The 18,680-nt window shown below is 52.2% G+C and overlaps 1 protein-coding gene across 2 annotated transcripts; it reads right to left on the bottom strand.

Annotated features, from left to right (window-relative positions):
* Positions 1-871: 871 nt before the first annotated feature.
* Positions 872-13,285, bottom strand: LOC125621445 (uncharacterized). 2 transcript variants are annotated; one of them, XM_048818306.2, is made up of 5 exons: positions 13,079-13,285; positions 9,824-9,914; positions 9,149-9,275; positions 7,352-7,465; positions 872-6,998 (listed from the first exon to the last, which is right to left on the bottom strand). In XM_048818306.2, the coding sequence occupies exons 2-5, from the start codon at positions 9,845-9,847 to the stop codon at positions 5,461-5,463; spliced, it is 1,803 nt and encodes a 600-aa protein (XP_048674263.2). In that variant the 5' UTR covers positions 9,848-9,914; positions 13,079-13,285; the 3' UTR covers positions 872-5,460. The 2 variants fall into 2 exon arrangements, with proteins under 2 accessions (XP_048674263.2, XP_074975911.1); XM_075119810.1 differs by having other exon boundaries at positions 872-6,995.
* Positions 13,286-18,680: the final 5,395 nt, after the last annotated feature.

The raw sequence follows: 18,680 nt of genomic DNA, 5'->3' as shown, positions 1-18,680 counted from the left end.
CCAACCCCAGGGAGGGGGTCCCACAGGTAGGTCCTGACTGATGTTTGTCGTTGCATTCTGAGCTTGTTCCAGCACCCTGCCACTGTGACGGTGACCGACACTGCCTTCACCTCATGAATACCCCCCCCGCACCTCCCCCCCGCACCCCCAACTCTAACCTCCCAGCTCCCTGCGCATCAGTGTCCTCTTTTGGGGGACCTAGAATATGGTCACCCTAGTAACAAACATACAGTAAAATCTCACCATTCTACATGCAGTTGTGTTACACACATTTCAACAGCATAATGTTCAGCAGATCATCAGTTTTCCAATGATTCCTCACCAGGCACTCTTTATATACAATATATCATAACCATCTTGAAGTGGTTAACATGAAGTACAGGGGCTTAGTCACAAGAGAGATGCAGCGTGGGGTGAGTGGGGCAGAGACAGTCTCTCTTGTCCCCACGCAGGACACTGCAGTAGATGGGGAGGGGATTGTGACAGGTTCCTCCTAGGGTACCATCTGGAACTGGGGTACCACTGAGCCCCCCTATCCAACCAGCCTGTGCCCCCTATACACTGTACTGCTGTGACCAGCCTGCCAAGCCCTCTCCCAGGCTTCAGTCTGCACGTTACCAGCACACATACAGGTAGGGACACACCCAGCTGGAGTTCATACAGACTCTGTGATCAGCTCTGCATGGGAAGGCACAGATAAGGCACCTGAGAGTTCCTGCATCCCCGTCTGGAGTTTAAAGCCAAAATTATACCATCCTGCGCTGCACAGGGAACTGTACAGCGTAAGCTCCTGAAATTCACCCCCTCCCTCAATGTGGAGAGGAACAGACAACAGCTTTCTGCTCTAAGTTATGTCTTCCACACACACTGGTTTTAGATAAAGCAAAAACAAGTTTATTAACTACAAAAGATAGATTTTAAAAGATTATAAGGGATAGCAAACAGATCAAAGCAGATTACCTAGCAAATACACAAAACACAATCTAAGTTTAATATACTAAAGAAATTGGATATGAATAGCAACTTCTCACCCTAAATGATGATTTAAGCCAGTTTTAGGTATTCTTAAAGAGGGCCAGCTGCCCTTGTTTGCAGCTTAAAATTCCCAGGTATTCCTTTCACAGGCTAGAAACCCCTCTAGCCTGGGTTCAGCACTTCTCCCCAGTTCAGTGCTTGTTCCTCAGGTGTTTCCCAGAGTCTCCTTTGGGCAGAGAATAAGGGAAGAACCATGATGATGTCACTCCCCTGCCTTAAATAGCTTTTGCATATGGTGGGAACCCTTTGTCGCCAAGCTTGGTCCCACGCCTTTCAGTGGAAAAACACTGGTTCTCCAAGATGGAGTCCAGTACCAGGTGATCTGGTCACATGACCCTGTAGCATCCCAGCAGCCATGACTTGGAGGTGGTTTGTAGCTTCCTCAGGAAGGCTCCCTGGTGGGAGATTAGCTTCGTTGAAGATCTATTGTTCTCTCCAATGGCCCTTCCCAGCCAGCCATTTAGACTGCCAATCTTTTGCTTAGTGGGCGTTCCCCAGGTGTAAACACATTTGTAATACAGATACACAGTCAATATTCCTAACTTTAGATATAAAAATGATAGATGCATACAAATAGGATAATCATATTCAGTAAATCATAACCTTTTCAATGATATCTCACATGTCCTATCTTGTATAAAATACATCCTAGTTATGCCATAACCATATCATAATAGTACAGAGGTGGGCAAACTACGGCCTGTGGGCCACATCCGGCCCGCGGGACAGTCCTGCCCGGCTCTTGGGCCCCCGGCCCCATCTCTGCTGTCCCCCCTCACCCGCAGCCATGTCGCCATGCAGGCAGCGCTCTGGGTGGCGGGGCTGCACACTCCTGCAGCGCCGCGTGTCTGGCTCCAGCCGAGCGGTGCGGCTGCCAGACATGCTGCTCTGAGTGGCACGTGGTAAGGGGGCTGGGGGGTTGGATAAAGGGCAGGGGGTCCTGGGGGTCCATCAGGAGATAGGTAGCAGGAGGCAGTTAGATGGGGCGGAGGTTCGGGGGGGGGGTTGTAAGGGGACGGGGAAAGGGGGGGTGGACAGGCATGGGAGTTGCGGAGGGCCTGTCAGGGGGTGGGGGTGTGGATAGGGAGCGGGGAGGTTGGATAGAGGGGTGGGGTCCCGGGGGGGGCAGGGGTCCTGGGAGGGGCAGTCAGGGGACAAGGTGCAGGGGGGGTTGGATGGGTGGAGGGTTCTGAGGGGGGCAGTCAAGGGTTGGGAAGTGGGCAGGGTCAGATAGGGGGCAGGGGCCAGGCTGTTTGAGGAGGCACAGACTTCCCTACCCAGCCCTCTATACAGTTTTGCAACCCCTATGTGGCCCACAGGCCAAAAAGTTTGCCCACCCCTGTAATAGTATCTCTGTGAAGAATACGGGATGCAGTGTCACGGTGACCAGGTGGGCTGTCAGGTTCCCCATTTCCCTCTGGCCTCAATGCTGGGGGTCGGCCTGGCTCCAAGGCTGGCCCAGGTCTGTTGACATCCCTGGCTCCCTTCTTGCATGTACCCAATCTTGGCATCTCAGCAGTAGGGAGATGCTGCCCCCTCCCCCATCATTCTTTTTGGGATGTTGTCCATGGCCCTTTAGAGCTCAGGGGCAGCTTCACGCGACACTCACAGTCCAATTCTAGTTTTTCTCTGGCACTGGTGCAGCGAGTTCACAGTTCTGAGCTTCAGCCGTCTGGCTCTGAGGAGCAAACCCAGCAGTTTCCCAGCTCTGTTCCCCCAACTTCTCCCCCTCCCAACGGTATCTCACAGCTCTGCAGGGATCAGGCAGTAACTTCATTCCCCGTTTCAGTCTCAGCCTCTCACACTGTGACTCTAGCTCGCAGCATCAGTGCTTGTGCTGAGAGACACTGATCACTGTCGTTGTTCAAACCACACACAAAAATCTCATGACAAAGGGTTATATAAAGATTAGAATAAAATCTAAAAAAGGACGATTTTGGCAAATGACCATTTGTCTCATGAAGTCCTCAACAAATCTGAGCAACATCCTGTCAAACTAAACCAATATCAAGTATGTGACCTAACGGCCTTCACGAAGAGAGAAAAACTCACAATCTATAAAACACTTTCACATTCATAAAGTGAAATCTCAGTGAATCCTTTAAGACTCAAAATCAGGGGGGAAAAAGGTACCTATTTTCTTCTAAAGTGGCTAAAAAGGCTTCATTTCTCGCCTCATTATTTGGTTGTATTAGTTGCAAAAGTTTGAGCATCAATATAATTAAAGTATGAGCAAGAAAGACAAAAAACCTTCCCATCTACAAATGATCTGGACTAGCCTAAACAAAAACTGAAAGCAATTTTACCAATAGATGGAAACAGGGCTACAAGTCAAACTGTGCTTTGAGGTTCATTGGGATTTCCCCGCCCGCTCCCAGGTCTGTGACACTTCCTTCTCAAGCCCTCCAGAGTCTGACTTAAGATCATAGACATCAAAACTGTGATTCCTAAGCATGGAGAGCCAGGTACACGGCGGAAAGTGACACCTTGGGAGGTGCAGGGGTAGAACGGGGACAGGATAAAACTCTCCATTGCTGGGACAGAAGCTGCTGTGTTGAGTGTGGAGAGTGACGGTGCTGGGGGAAAGAGGGAATCCCTCAGATTCACCCCATTGCCCTAAAATAGCACAGAAGCTAAAACACCACATTTTACTGTCTCTGCTCCCTACTTTTTTAGCATCTAGTTAATTCTGGTGCATAAGGGAGAAAATGTACAAACACTTTAATGCTTTTCAGCAGGGCCTGGAGTAATGTGAGACTGACTATCTGGGAATGAGAAAATCCAGCCCCAAAGGGGGAACTCAGGGACTAATGATCACTCTGCGAATGGGAGGGGGTCAGAACACATAAGTAAGGATATGATTTTGTTATGGATTTGTGGAAGTCATGGAATCTGCGACTTCCAGAGACCTCTGTGACTTCAGCCCATGGTGGCTCGGAGCTTCGGGGTCCCCCTGCCACCTGTGGCAGCCAAGAGCTGCTCCCGGCCGCCATGGGTAGCTCCCATGGCCCTGAGTCACCATGGGCGGCTGGGGCTCCCCACAGCTCCCAGCTGCCACAGGTGGCGGGAGGCCCAGGAGCTCCGAGCCAAGAATGGTGGGGGGAACTCCCAGACAGAGCCCCCGCAGCTGCCCAGCCACCATAAGACCCCAGAGCCCCAGCAGCATGGGTGATGGAGCCTTCTCCCTCCCCATATTGTCATGGATATTATTAGTAAAAGTCACGGACAGGTCACCTGTCCGTGACTTTTATTAAAAATATCCATGACAAAACATTAGTCTTACACATAAAATGCTCAGGGTGAGTTTACACTACGAAATCCAGTGCAGGGTCACAAAAATGCACTGGCTAATCCTGACCATGATTCCTACCACAGACAGATGCTCAGAGGCTGATGCTGCGGAGTCAGAGGTGGGATCTCCAGGCCTCCCACAAAAGGCCCTGTGGGGATCAGCCCCTCCCAGTGGTGCTGTCTGAATGCAGTGGGGGCAGGGAGAAGGGGCAGAGGGGGTGAGTGAGGAGAGGAAGCACCTTGCTACCCCTGTGCTCTCCCTCGCCTCTTATCCCATGATCCCCAAACACTCGATAGCCCAGCACCCAGCTCCCCCTGCTTCCTAGCTACACCAGCCCCAACCGTTCAATCCCCAGTTTCCTCCCCAGAATCCATCAGCCTAGTCCCTCAATATTTGAGCCCCCAGAGCCCAGGACCCTGGGGGATTCAGGGAGGGGAGGAGTAACCAGCCCCAGGGACACTCCCCCTGCAGGGAACAGCCCCAGGTAAGTGGGGGAGCCCAGCCCAGGGGCTGGTGGAAGATGGGGGATGGGGACAGGTATGTAGAGTGAAGGTGGGGCCTGGCCAGAGTGTCCCTCTCCTCATCCTCATGGCAGGGGAACCCCGTCTGGGAGGGGAAGGGAGAGGGGGGAACTTCAGCCAGGCAGAGGGAGCGTCTGGAGGAGTTTCTCTCTCTCCCATCCCCCACCTGTGGCCCATCAGCTCGGCAGCCAGGGCTGTAGCAGGGAGGAGGGGCTGATCGGGGCTTCTCCTCCTCTGCCTGGGGAGTCTGTCACTGACCAGCTGCTGCTCGGCTGCTGGATCCTCGCCCCAGCAATGGACAGACGGATCCCTGGGAGCCAAATGCCCCCGATGTGTGAGGGAACGAGGAAATGGGTTTCTCACCATGGCCGGCCCTAATCAGGGCACTCAGAGAATTTCCCTGCTGTGTGGAGGGGTCTCTGATGTCCAACATGGTGTTAGCTCCACTTGGAGCATTTTCCACACTGAGAATATCTCAGAGGATTCTTCACTGTGCAGATTTGCAGGTGCCTGATACTCCAGGACCACCAAATGCAGCTTCCCCCACATTCTATTCTGTGGGTCACCGACGTGTGAAGTCAAATTGAATCTTTTCCTGCGGTCAAGCTGTTTCTAGGGTCTCTCACCCTTGTGGATTCTCTGATGTTTGGTAAGCTCTGAGCTCTTACTGAAGCTTTCCTCACAGTAAAAGCATTTATAAGGTCTCTCTCCCATGTGGATTCTTCCATGTTTAATAAGGGATGAGTGCCTAGCAAAAGTTTTCCCACAGTCCAGGCATTTATGGGGTTTCTCTTCTGTGTGGGTTTTCTGATGTGAATTAAGGGTTGATTTCAAACTGAAACTTTTACCACACTCAAGGCATTTATAGGGTCTTTCTCCTGTGTGGATTCTCCCATGTTTAGTAAGGGATGAACTTTCTATAAAACCTTTCCCACACTCGAGGCATTTATAGGGTCTCTCTCCTGTGTGGATTCTCCTGTGATTAATTAGTGATGAACTGTGCTTAAAACTTTTCCCACACTCAGGGCATAGATTAGGTCTCTCTCCTGTGTGAGTTCGCTGATGTGTAATAAGATTTGAGCTCTGACTAAAACTTTTCCCACACTCAAGGCATTTATAAGGTCTCTCTCCTGTGTGCAGTCTCTGGTGTATAATAAGTTGTGACTTCTGACTGAAAGTTTTCCCACAGTCCAAGCATTTATGGGGTCTCTCTCCTGTGTGGATTGCCTGATGTCTTGTAAGTTTTGTTCTCTCAATGAAACTTTTCCCACAGTGGATGCATTCATAGGGTTTGTCACCTGTGTGGATTCTCCTATGTTTAGTGAGGTGTGAGTGACGAATGAAATTTTTCCCACACTCAAGGCATTTATACGGTCTCTCACCTGTGTGGATTCTCCTATGTTTAATAAGGTACGAGCTTTGACCGAAAGTTTTCCCACAATCCAAGCATTTATACGGTCTTTCTGCTGTGTGGATTCCCCTATGTTTAATAAGGTTTGAGCGCTGACTGAAAGTTTTCCCACAGTCCAAGCATTTATGTGGTTTCTCTCCCGTGTGTGTTTTGTGATGTCTATTAAGGGTTGATTTCAAACTGAAACTTTTCCCACACTCAAGGCACCTATAGGGTTTCTCTCCTGTATGCAGTCTCTGATGTGGAAGAAGGAGTGACCTCTGACTAAAACTTCTCCCGAACTCCAGGTATTTATAGGGTCTCTCTCCTGTGTGCAATCTCTGGTGTATGATAAAGTTTGACTTCTCGCTGAAGCTTTTCCCACATTCCAGGCATTTATAGGGCTTCTCTCCTGTGTGAGTTCTCCCATGTTTAAGAAAGTTTTCACTGAAATGGAATCTTTTCCCACAGTCAAGGCATTTGTAGGATTTCTCTTCATTGTGACTTGTCTGCTGGACTGTGGTTTCCTTGAGATCCTTGCATCCTCCGCCACGTTCAATGGATTTATTTAGTTTCTTCCTGGGATAGTTTCTCAGCTGCATCACTGATCTGTGTTGATCTCCCCAGGCTTCTCCCTGTTCCAAGCACTGGGAAAAATTCCCTTCAGCTCTTCTCAAAACTATCTCCTGCGGTTCCACTTTCCGAGGACCTTCCTGCTGCTGATTCTCTTCCTTGTTCCCACTCACTGTCCTATCACCTTCTGGGAGAGAGAGAATTCAGAATCACTGCCTATGACAGGGAGAAAGGGGAATAGCACGGGGTAACGAACAACACAGTGACTGTTGGGGAGCTGGAGACATTGGATTCTGCCTCCACATCCCACCGAAACACTCCCAGGGAAGTAAAGTCAGGGGGGAAATTCCCGACAGTTAACAGGATGGGTGGGAAGCTGTGGCTGCTATTTTGCTTGATGATACGACACCTGCTGTCTGCAGCCCTGACCTGGGTGAGATGGGGCAGAACTGAGAGCTCTCACTCATGGCACATTTTGGGAGTCCCAGCTTTTTCCCTCACTCACAAGATGGTTCTTTCTCAGTTTCCCTGACTCCTCACCTGTGCAGGTGCCTCTCAGGCTCTCCCCTTCCTCACCGGCCTGGAGATCAGGGACCCATGGCTCTTCCCCTCGTTCCAGACGGTTGATCACATCAGGTTTGGGAATGGGGAATCCTGCTCGGGGTGAAATCAGGAAAGCTCAGGGCTCATAGAGTCTTGGTAGATTATTTGTGACAAGGAACATTCCCTGAGTTTAACCTGACCCTACATGGGACTGTGGTAACTCAGACCTCTTGGGAGCAGACGACATCTGGGAGCTGGGAAGGAGGTGTTGTTACACCCCCACTTGGAGGTCTCAGGATAGGTGTGCTCTGTGGGACTTGATGACACACACACAGTTCGGGTGTTAAACTCCTGCCTATTTCCAAGCCTGCAGAACCTAGAGCCCTCCCCATCTATGGAACTAGTCCCAAGAGGGCCAGTGAACAGTTTTGTATGAAGGAGAAATAATATAGACAGGGTGTGACGTTATTGACGTGAACTGGGACGTATAGAACATTGTTGCAACCAAGGTCCCAAAGTGGCACCAAATCTTGTATAAAGGGGGTCAAATAAGGTATCTAAGATGAGGTTATGGGTTGCTGGTTAGGATTATGCTATCTGTTTGCATGTATCATTTTTGTATTTAAAGATATAAGTATCGTCTCTATACTGTCTGTATTCCAAACTTATGCTATGCTTCTGGGTGACACCCCAGACAAGTTGGTGCCAGCTCTGCCTAGCCTGCTTGATGGCCCATTAAGGACCATCCGCTATACAATTGACCCACTGAGAGAAGGCAGACACGCCTTGCGACTCAGCAAGGCATGCAGGGACCTGCCTATGGACAGAACTCTGAGGTTTTTCCAGGCCAGGTGATGGACAGCTTGTCTTTGAAACAAAGAAAGACAGACCACATGGCAAGAGAATATAAAAAGCAGCTGCAGCTCCTCCATCTTGTCTTCAATCCTGCTTCTGATCTCTGGAGGGACTTTGCTACACTGAAGCTTTGAACGGAGGACTGAATGACCCATCCCAGCTGTGGATGTCCTCCAGAAACTTGATTTGAACCTGCAGTTTATTCCATCACTGCTGCAAGCCTGAACCAAGAACTTTGCCATTACTGTATGTCATTGATTCCATTTAACCAATTCTAGCTCTCATCTATATCTTTTTCCTTTTATGAATAAACCTTTAGATTTTAGATTCTAAGGATTGGCAACAGCGTGATTTGTGGGTAAGATCTGATTTGTATATTGACCTGAGTCTGGGGCTTGGTCCTTTGGGATCGAAAGAACCTTTTTTCTTTTACTGGGGTATTGGTTTTCATAACCATTTGTTCCCATAATGAGTGGCACTGGTGGAGACACTAGGAAACTGGAGTGTCTAAGAGAATTGCTTGTGTGACTTGTGGTTAGCCAGTGGGGTAAAACCAAAGTCTTCTCTCTTTGGCTGGTTTGGTTTGCCTTGATGTGCACAGAAATCCCAGCCTTGGGCCGTAAGTGCCCTGCTTTAAGCAATTTGTCCTGAATTGGCACTCTCAGTTGTGTCCCGCCAGAACCAGCCTCTTTACACATGGCAATACCCTGCTTCTGGCCCCTTGAAAGCTGGAGAGATGGGGACAAATTAGCCTGTCCATTAGGTTTCTGACTCCCTTGTTCCCTGGAAGGAGATGTGGAGATAAAAGGGTGTCTCACACTGGAGCTGTAGATCATGCAACTCTCTCCCACCAATCCAACTGGCCAGGGAAGAACCTGACCAGAGTCAGACATGCAGACCCCAAGGCTTCTAATAACAGAGGGGACGGGAATCGCTTACCCAGCGAGGTCACCATCTCATAGTTCTCCTGCATGACATCCCTGTAGAGGGCTCTCTGAGTGGGGTCCAGCAGCGCCCCCTGCCCCTGGGTGAAATACACAGCCACCTCTTCAAAGGTCACTGGCATCTGAAACAACAAGTATCCCCCACTCAGCACCTGCTGCCCCAGCCACAATCCCACTATTCACAGGGGAGGAGGCCCAGAAAAGCAAAATCCCACCCCCATCCTGCTCAGAGCAGCCAGATGGCTTCAGGGGGTGGGTAGAAGGTGAGAGCTCCTTGTTCCCCACAGCAGACGGAGAAGGGCAGCACCTTCTCATTTCCCACACACCTGCCAGCCATAGGCTGTTACGGGAAGCAGAGCTCTGAGCCAGGGACAGGAATCCTGAGAGCTTCCCTTCGTATTTCACCGCAGCTTCTGCGTAGTGGGTCCAGGCTCCAGCACTGGGAGTCTGCTCAGTTTTCTCAGCCTTCCCCAGGGGGGTGTTTCCTGTTTCAGAAATGGGGCAATCCCCCCCCCCCGCCCACCAATGGGCCTTTTTTAGAAAATCAGGCCCAAGTTCAATGTGTCACAGGGGGTTTACACACCCTGTCCCCTCCCTCCTTCATTCTGTGTCTTTCCTGCCCCTCCCCATCTACAACACCCCCTCCTGCAACTCTCTGAAAATGCCCTACCTGAGCTCGTTCCATCACAGCCATTTCCCTTCCCTGTCTCCTGGAAGATGGGATGATCTGGAGCAAAACGTGGACGTCGTGATTCCTCAGCCTGTCAGGGCGAGAGGGGCGATGGGGGAGGTTTCAGAAGGGGCTGGAGTCCATGTCACACCCCCTTTCCCTGGAGACAGACGCTCTGGATTCTGCCACGCTGGGAAAACCCTCAGTCCCTTTATTACAACACCGACCCGGCCCCTCCCACCAGCACGAACCCCCTGAGACTCTTTTAGACGCTAGAAAAGAGCAGAATCAAAGGAGCCACTTTGGGGGATTCCCCCTGCCATTGGCCTCCACAGCAGCATGTCTCACCAGCAGCAGGATGACTCAGCCAGGGCAGGAACTGGCTTTTCCTCTGTCAGCTCCTCCCCTTGTTCCCAGGAGAGTCACTCTGCCCAGGGGTGATGCAGGGAATGGATCTGGGCAGGGCTGGGAGCTGGGAACCTCCCTCCCAACTTCTTGCTCCTGCTGCCCCTTTCAGTCTCACCATTCCCCTTCCTGTCTCCTTCCCTCTCCCCTCTGCCTGGGAGAACTGGTGACTCCCGTTCCCATGGGCGTTTGCTCTCCAGGGTGAGCCTGGCTGTGTCACTGAGAACAGCAGCTCGGGGACCCGCAGACTCATGGGGAGCCCCTCCCCCTCCCCTACAAACTCACCTGCAAGTCCCTGAAAGGGGCCCTTTGTGCGGAGTCACTTTCCTACCTGGCCCCAGCACTTTCCCCCCAGGGTCTCTCCCCATCCCCTGCAGGCTCCGGCTCAGGAGTTGGTGTGGGAAAAGCCCAGGGTTGCCCTAGGGGGCTAGTTGCAGCCACCAGGGGAAGTCCCCATCTTGGCTGGGCACAGAGAGGGCTTTAATGAGGTCTCTCCCCAGCACAGACCCCCTGGGGGAGCAGCTCAGTCTGGGCTCCAGGATCACAAGGGAGGAGGCAGCAGATTCTGACCCAGGACGCTCAGCTAACTCCCGGGCGCTAATATCATGAGCAGAGAGAGAGAGACAGACACCAGCTTCCTCTGCCTTAACAGTAACCAGAGGCGCCCCCCATGACTGGGCCTCGCTGAGCTGCCCCTGCAGCCCCCAGGCACAACTCAGCAGCTGCAGATTTCATTTGCCCACCAGGACTCACACCAGAACAGAACCAGAGAACCACTTTGAACTGGCATTTATTAATGGAACTGGAACCAGACTTAAACCAGCATTTTTCCTATTACTCAGTGAATCTGAATCGACCTCAGGGTGAAACGGCTACCAGTTAGAATAAAGTTTCAGCAATATTTCAGCTCAATATTTGGCAAAATAAAATAAAACCTACTCTGATCTCACTTGTTACAAAAACAAGACAACAAAACAACACCCAGACATGTGATTGCTACCGGAATGGCCTGTCCCAGTAGAAGAAGAAGAGAAGGGGGCAGCCCACAGGAGCAGGGAGGGAGGTGGGAGAGAAGAAGTGGGGGGCTCCCTGGTCCCAGAAATTAAATTAACTCTTCAAGCCCAAGGAAAAAGGCTACTCAATTCTTCTTCCCCTTAGACAGGCCTCCTCTCACCCATCCCCACCCCTTGGGGCAGTTCTTCCCTCCCAATGTCCCACCTGAGGCAGGCCCCATGCCCCAAATTCAGTTCCCCACTGAAGCAAGCAACAAGGCTCACTCCCACCTCCACTTCTGGGGCACAGAACCATTTCGGGGTGTCTTGATCCAGAACCGAACACACCGCCTGCCACCGAATGAAACCAAATCCCAATTCCACTCCTTGCGGCTCGCAGTGACTCTGGTTGGACACCAAATCCTGCTCTGAAATCAGACCAGCCCCTGTTCAGTCCTGTCAACCCAGGATCCAGACCCCACCAAATAAGGAGATTGTCTTTAAACACAAACATGAAATTGGGAGCAGGGTGTGTGTGAGGGCGAGGGGTTCTGGGTGGACATTTGCCTTGTAAATTCTTGGCCCTGTGGGGGAAGTCTCCTGCCCACCCCCTATCCCTAGGGCGACCACCTTTTCAAAGGCAAAAGGAGGACACATGCAGGAGCCTCAATCCCCTCTGTAACCTCGCCCCTCCTCTCCCTGGAGGCCGGACCCCCTGCTTCTCCTCTTCCCCCTGAGACCCTACCTCCTGGCCAAGCCAGAAGCTAGAGCCAGGCCATGGAATGATAAGAGACGCTCAGGGAGCCCGAGCCAGTATGGGGATCCGTGACCCTCCACCTGCCCTGTACAGGGGGCTGGGGTGCAAGAGAACAACCCCCAGAGTGTATCCCACCCCAGGATCCACTGCTCAGGGTAGGTGGAGGCTCTGGGGCTCCTCAAAGCAGCCTGGGGTCCCCAGGTGAGTCTTATTATAGCCTGACTCTGGCTTCTGGCCTGGCCAGGAGGCGGGGCCTCAGGGAAAGAGGAGGAGTAAGGGGCGGGGCCTCATAACACCTCAATCCCCCCCACAGGGAACAGGCTGGCGCTGGTCCTGAGCCTTAGGCAGGGACGGAGCCCTGGCCCAGGGAATCCGGGACAAATGGTGTCCGGGAGTCATTCAGCCCTGGATCGGGACTTGAACTCTGCACTTCAGGACTGTCCTGCCCAATTCAGTGCTGGTTTGACTATTTCTAGGGAAACAAATCCCCACTGGCCGCTGGGCAGGGCAGCCCCCTCACCCTTCCTTACCCCATGGGGTGGGGGAGCTACCCTGTATCTCTCCCCACCCCTCCACCTTCTCCCTGCCCCTGGGCTCTCCCCTCCCCAGCCAGTCTCCTCTTGCTCTCACAGCCTCCCTCATCTCCCCACATCCCCCCCTTTCCCTCCCAGAGCCCCCCTCACATCTTCGCTCTACTCCAGCCTCGTTCCCCTCAGCCCCATAATTCACCCCCCCCCACACACCACCACCCCCCGGTCTGGATTCCCCTGCAACACTCCAGCCTCCCTTCAGTGCAACCACTGCCCCGACCCCAATCGCATCCTGCCCCTGCATCCCCTTCCTGCCCCCGGCCTCACATCTCCGGTACCCCCGGCAATTGTTCCTTGGCCACACCCCCCCCCGCCCCTCTCCAGCCCCCGTCCCCCAGGTGTGGCTGTCCCAGCCCCCAGCAAGGCCCGGGCTGGCTCCCCCCGCCCCGCACACACCGGGGGCTGGCGGCAGCTTTCCCGGGCCGGGGCAGGGAATCGCAGCCAGCTCCGCGGGGAGCAGCCCGGGGCCAAACCCGCCCCCTGCAGCCCGGGGGTGACGGGTCTCTCTTACCTTCCCTCCGAGCGGGGCCCCCCGGGGCAGGGGTCCCTGGCCGGGCTGGGGGCTCTGCCCTGGGAGAGGCTCCTGGGGAGCAGCGGGCAGGGCCCGGCTGGAGAGTCCCCTCTCTGGGCTCCCAGCACCAGCCGCCGGGGCGCGGGGATCTCGCCAGGAGCCAGAGTCACCGCAGCGGCTGCGAGTCACTTCCTGCTGCCGGGCCTGAGCCCCGCGATCCTCCCACCGAGCCGCCCCCCAGCTCCTCCTGGGTCCTAGCGATCAACCCACAGAGCCGCTTCTGGGTCCTAGCGATCATAGAATATCAGGGTTGGAAGGGACTTCAGGAGGTCATCTCGTCCAACCCCTTGCTCAGAGCAGGACCAATCCCCAACTAAATCATCCCAGCCAGGGCTTTGTCAAGCCTGACCTTAAAAACATCTGAGGAAGGAGATTCCACCACCTCCCTAGGCAACGCATTCCAGTGCTTCATCACCCTCCTAGTGAAAAAGTTTTTCCTAATATCCAACCTAAACCTCCCCCACTGCAACTTGAGACCATTACTCCTTGTTCTGTCATCTGCTACCACTCAGAACAGTCTAGGTCCATCCTCCTTGGAACCCCCTTTCAGGTAGTTGAAAGCAGCTATCAAATCCCCCCTCATTCTTCTCTTCTGCAGACTAAACAATCCCAGTTCCCTCAGCCTCTCCTCATAAGTCATTTGTTCCAGTCCCCTAATCATTTTTGTTGCCCTCCGCTGGAAGCTTTCCAATTTTTCCACATCCTGCTTGTAGTGTGGGGCCCAAAACTTGACACAGTACTCCAGATGAGGCCTCACCAATGTCGAATAGAGGGGAACAATCACGTCCCTCGATCTGCTGTCAATGTCCCTACTTATACATCCCAAAATGCCATTGGCTTTCTTGGCTACAAGGGCACACTGTTGACTCACATCCAGCTTCTCGTCCACGGTAACCCCTAGGTCCTTTTCTGCAGAACTGCTGCCAAGCCATTTGGTCCCTAGTCTGTAGTGGTGCATGGGATTCTTCTGTCCTAAGTGCAGGACTCTGCACTTGTCCTTGTTGAACCTCATCAGATTTCTTTTGGCCCAATCCTCCAATTTGTCTAGGTCCCTCTGTATCCTATCCCTACCCTCCAGCGTATCTACCTCTCCTCCCAGTTTAGTGTCATCTGCAAACTTGCTGAGGGTGCAATCCACACCATCCTCCAGATCATTTATGAAGATATTGAACAAAACCGGCCCCAGGACCGACCCTTGGGGCACTCCACTTGATACCGGCTGCCAACTAGACATTGATTACTAGCCGTTGAGCCCAACAATCTAGCCAGCTTTCTATCCACCTTATAGTCCATTCATCCAGCCCATACTTCCTTAACTTGCTGGCAAGAATACTGTGGGAGACCATGTCAAAAGCTTTGCTAAAGTCAAGGAACAACATGGCCACTGCTTTCCCTTCATCCACAGAGCCAGTTATCTCGTGATAGAAGGCAATTAGATTAGTCAGGCATGACTTGCCTTTGGTGAATCCATGCGGACTGTTCCTGATCACTTTCCTCCCCTCTAAGTGCTTCAGAATTGATTCCTTGGGGACCTGCTCCATGATTTTTCCAGGGACTGAGGTGAGGCTGACTGGCCTGTAGTTCCCAGGATCCTCCTTCTTCCCTTTTTTAAAGATGGGCACTACATTAGCCTTTTTCCAGTCATCCGGGACTTCCCCGGATCGCCATGAGTTTTCAAAGATAATGGCCAATGGCTCTGCAATCACATCCGTCAACTCCTTTAGCTCTCGGATGCAACGCATCTGGCCCCATGGACTTGTGCATGTCCAGCTTTTTTAAATAGTCCCGAACCACTTCTTTCTCCACAGAGGGCTGGTCACCTCTTCTCCATGCTGTGCTGCCCAGTGCAGTAGTCTGGGAGCTGACCTTGTTCGTGAAGACAGAGGCAAAAAAAGCTTTGAGTACATTAGCTTTTTCCACATCCTCGGTCACTAGGTTGCCTCCCTCATTCAGTAAGGGGCCCACACTTTCCTTGACTTAGATCAACCCATCTAAGGCAGCCCCTGTGCCCCATAACCTGCCTCCTAAGGCCCCACCTCCCCTGGGCAGCTTCTCTCAGCCTTATGTAGCCATTGTGCATAGAAGCCACAGGAGCAATGGGGGGACAGAAAGGAGACATGCAGATCCCGGGGAGGAGGGAGAAGGGGGGTTTCTATGGAGACTCTGGGTTGTTCCAGAGAATCCAGGGGTGTCGGGGAGCAGGGGACACTTTGTGTGTGATTCGCTCTGGTAACAGATTGGAACAGGGAGCAGTTGGTCAGAGCTGGCCTCTTGTCTCCACACCAGGCTCACTGGCTACCAGCCCTGGGCTGGAGTTACCAGCTCTGCTCTGCTGGCTCAGGTCATGGAGCTGTCAGAGCTTTGCCACTGGGTTCTGCTGGTTACCTGTAGGACCAGATGAACCTGCCCTGAGCTCTATTTAAACCCCCTCATGTCTGCCCCTCTCCCAGGGATCCCCTCTGCCCATCTCCCAGCTGGCTCCCCCCTGTGGGCACTGACTGCAGCTCCCCGTCGGGCACCTGGATGTCTGTAGGGAAGCTCCTGTTGCTCTGGGTCAGGGACTGGTGCTCTGCCCACTCAGGTTTGTCACCTGTTTCCCCCTCATTGTTTCCCAATTGTCACCAAAATCATCCGCCTTCTTCTGATGGCCACCTAGAAAATCCCCTGAAATGTTGGAATTGATCAGATGCAGCCATCGAAACAGACCAGTGCCACTGAGTTGAGTGCAGGATCTCACTTTGCTAGGCCAAAAAGAAATCAAGAGATTAGACAGCACTCTTAGGCTATGGCTACTGATGCAGCTGCACCACTGTAAGCTCTCTAGGGCAGGCGTTCTCAGAACAAGAATTTGGTGGCCTCAGCACATGGCCACTAACTCCCGCTGGTGGCCACTCTGATAATTTTTCCTAAAACACTTAATTCACTTTATGAAAAACAAATAAATATACATGTCCAAATCATTGTAGTTTATTTTGTAGGATTTTTTTTTTTTAGAGAATAATAAAAATAATATACAGTTGAGTTGCCTCTATTCTTTACTGGACCTACAGAGAATAGAAACACAGTCTTTTAAAAGACTTGTTAGCTGGTAAGTCTGCTGCTGTGATAAGTGATGTTTGCATGTTTGTTACCATCGCGTTTCACAGCAGCAGACTTGCTAGCGAGCTGGGAGGCAGCGAAACGTGGTTAACAAACATGTGAGTATCACTTTTCACAGCAGACTTACTCAGACTCAGCAAGCTGGGGGACAAATTAAGCCCAGGATGGGAAGTGAGTAGGGTGTCAGCGGGGACCAACAGTGGTGGAGGTGATGGTGAGCCCAGGACCCAAAGCCCTGCAGCTGAGGTCTGGAGCCTGTTGCTGCATGGCCAGAACCCAGGGCCGGAGGAGACAGTGGGGGGCAGGAGAGATGGGGAGAGGGGGTTGAGCCCAGGGCCGGAGCTGGACCCTGAAGCTCCATAGCTGGAACCTGCCACTCACCACTGCAGGGCTGAAGCCAGAAACCCAAGCCCCACGGCCCCCAACAAGATGGGGAACTCACAACTGGCTTCCTGCTCCTCCAGCATTTGTGGCTCCAGAAGGCTTTGCCTCCTCCCCCCACAAATTACCACCCAGGAGGCTGTGTCCCCAAGAAAAGCCCCTGGTCACCGCATGTGGCCATGGTGGCCACATTTGAGAAATGCTGCTCTTGTGTATCTGCTCTAAGCCAGCAGGAGAGCTAATTAACCCACCCCCAATGAGGTTCAACAAGCATAAGTACAGAGTCCTGCACTTAGGACGGAAGAATCCCATGCACCGCTACAGACTAGGGACCAAATGGCTCGGCAGCAGTTCTGCAGAAAAGGACCTAGGGGTTACAGTGGACGAGAAGCTGGATATGAGTCAACAGTGTGCCCTTGTTGCCAAGAAGGCTAACGACATTCTGGGCTGTGTAAGTAGGGGCATTGCCAGCAGATCGAGGGACGTGATTGTTCCCCTCTATTCGACATTGGTGAGGCCTCATCTGGAGTACTGTGTTCAGTTTTGGGCCCCACACTACAAGAAGGATGTGGAAACATTGGAAAGCTTCCAGCGGAGGGCAACAAAAATGATCAGGGGTCTGGAGCACATGACTTATGAGGAAAGGCTGAAGGAACTGGGATTGTTTAGTCTGCAGAAGAGAAGAGTGAGGGGGGATTTGATAGCTGCTTTCAACTACCTGAAAGGGGATTCCAAAGAGGATGGATCTAGACTGTTCTGAGTGGTAGCAGATGACAGAACAAGGAGTAATGGTCTCAAGTTGCAGTGGGGGAGGTTTAGGTTGGATATTAGGAAAAACTTTTTCACTAGGAGGGTGGTGAAGCACTGGAATGCGTTACCTAGGGAGGTGGTGGAATCTCCTTCCTTAGAGGTTTTTAGGGTCAGGCTTGACAAAGCCCCAGCTGGGATGATTTAGTTGGGGATTGGTCCTGCTCTGAGCAGGGGGTTGGTCTAGATGACCTCCTGAGGTACCTTCTAACTCTGATATTCTATGATTCTATGATTGTACAGGGAGCACTAGGTGATCAACTCAGGCTTTGTGAATCCTACTGTTGTTCCAGTGATTTTCTAGACTTCTCAAATTTGGCCTTTGCATCATCAAAGTCCATTTGCTGGGCCAGGCCTTAGTGGCTGCCATCAGCTGGCTCTTTGCTCTATAAACACGTGCAGACCTGGTTGAAGCAGATGCATCTACTCACGGGTCCCCTATTTCCCCTTATAATTTTCCAATTTTCACCCACATCATCCACCATCTCCATAGGGCTGCCTAAGACATTCCCTGAAATTTTTGAATTGATTAGATGCAGCAACCTGCACCGCTTCCTCTGGTGGGTTAACAGAAGGGTTAAAGCAGCCTTGGAGAGGCTGTGCAGAACCCAGCCAGGAAAAGGCTTATTGAGAGAGCCAATCAAGGGGAGGCTTGTTGCAGCAGCCAATCAGAGCCAGCGAGAGCCATATATAAAGGGCTGCTCAGGTGCACAGAAGATAGTCTCTTTCTCTGGAGGCTGAGGAAGAAGGATTAGATATCCAAGGGTATGCCTTCAGTGGCAAGTTTCTGTGCAACAAGTTATGCTACTTTTATTAAAGCATTGGAATTAAACTGCCGTTGCATGTCCCCACTGTGCTTCTTGTGAGGTTGGAGTGTACCTACATTAGTAGCTCTTGCAAGGGCAAAGAGAATAGTGCATTGGAGGGTGGATATGAGGGGTTTTGCTTAACCCACCCCGGGCTCTATCTGGACCACAGATAACCAGAGGAACCCAGTGGTAAAGCTCTGACAGTTCCATGACCCAAGCAAGGGGAGCAGAGCTGGGAGCTCAGGCCCAGGGCTGGTAGCCTATGAGTGGGGTGTGGAGACAAGAGACCAGCTGTGACCAACTGCTCCCTGTGCCAGTCTATTACCAGAGCAAATCATACACAGAGTATTCCAGGCTCCCCGTCACCCCTGGATCCTTTGGAACAACCCTGAATCTCCCTAGAAACCCCCTTTCTCCCCCCTCCCCAGGATCTGCACGTCTCTTTT

This window comes from Caretta caretta, chromosome 14, assembly GCF_965140235.1.
Source record: "Caretta caretta isolate rCarCar2 chromosome 14, rCarCar1.hap1, whole genome shotgun sequence".
In the NCBI taxonomy this organism is placed as follows: domain Eukaryota; kingdom Metazoa; phylum Chordata; order Testudines; family Cheloniidae; genus Caretta; species Caretta caretta.
Note: the sequence above shows the minus strand (reverse complement) of the source record. Positions and strands in the feature narration are given on the sequence as shown.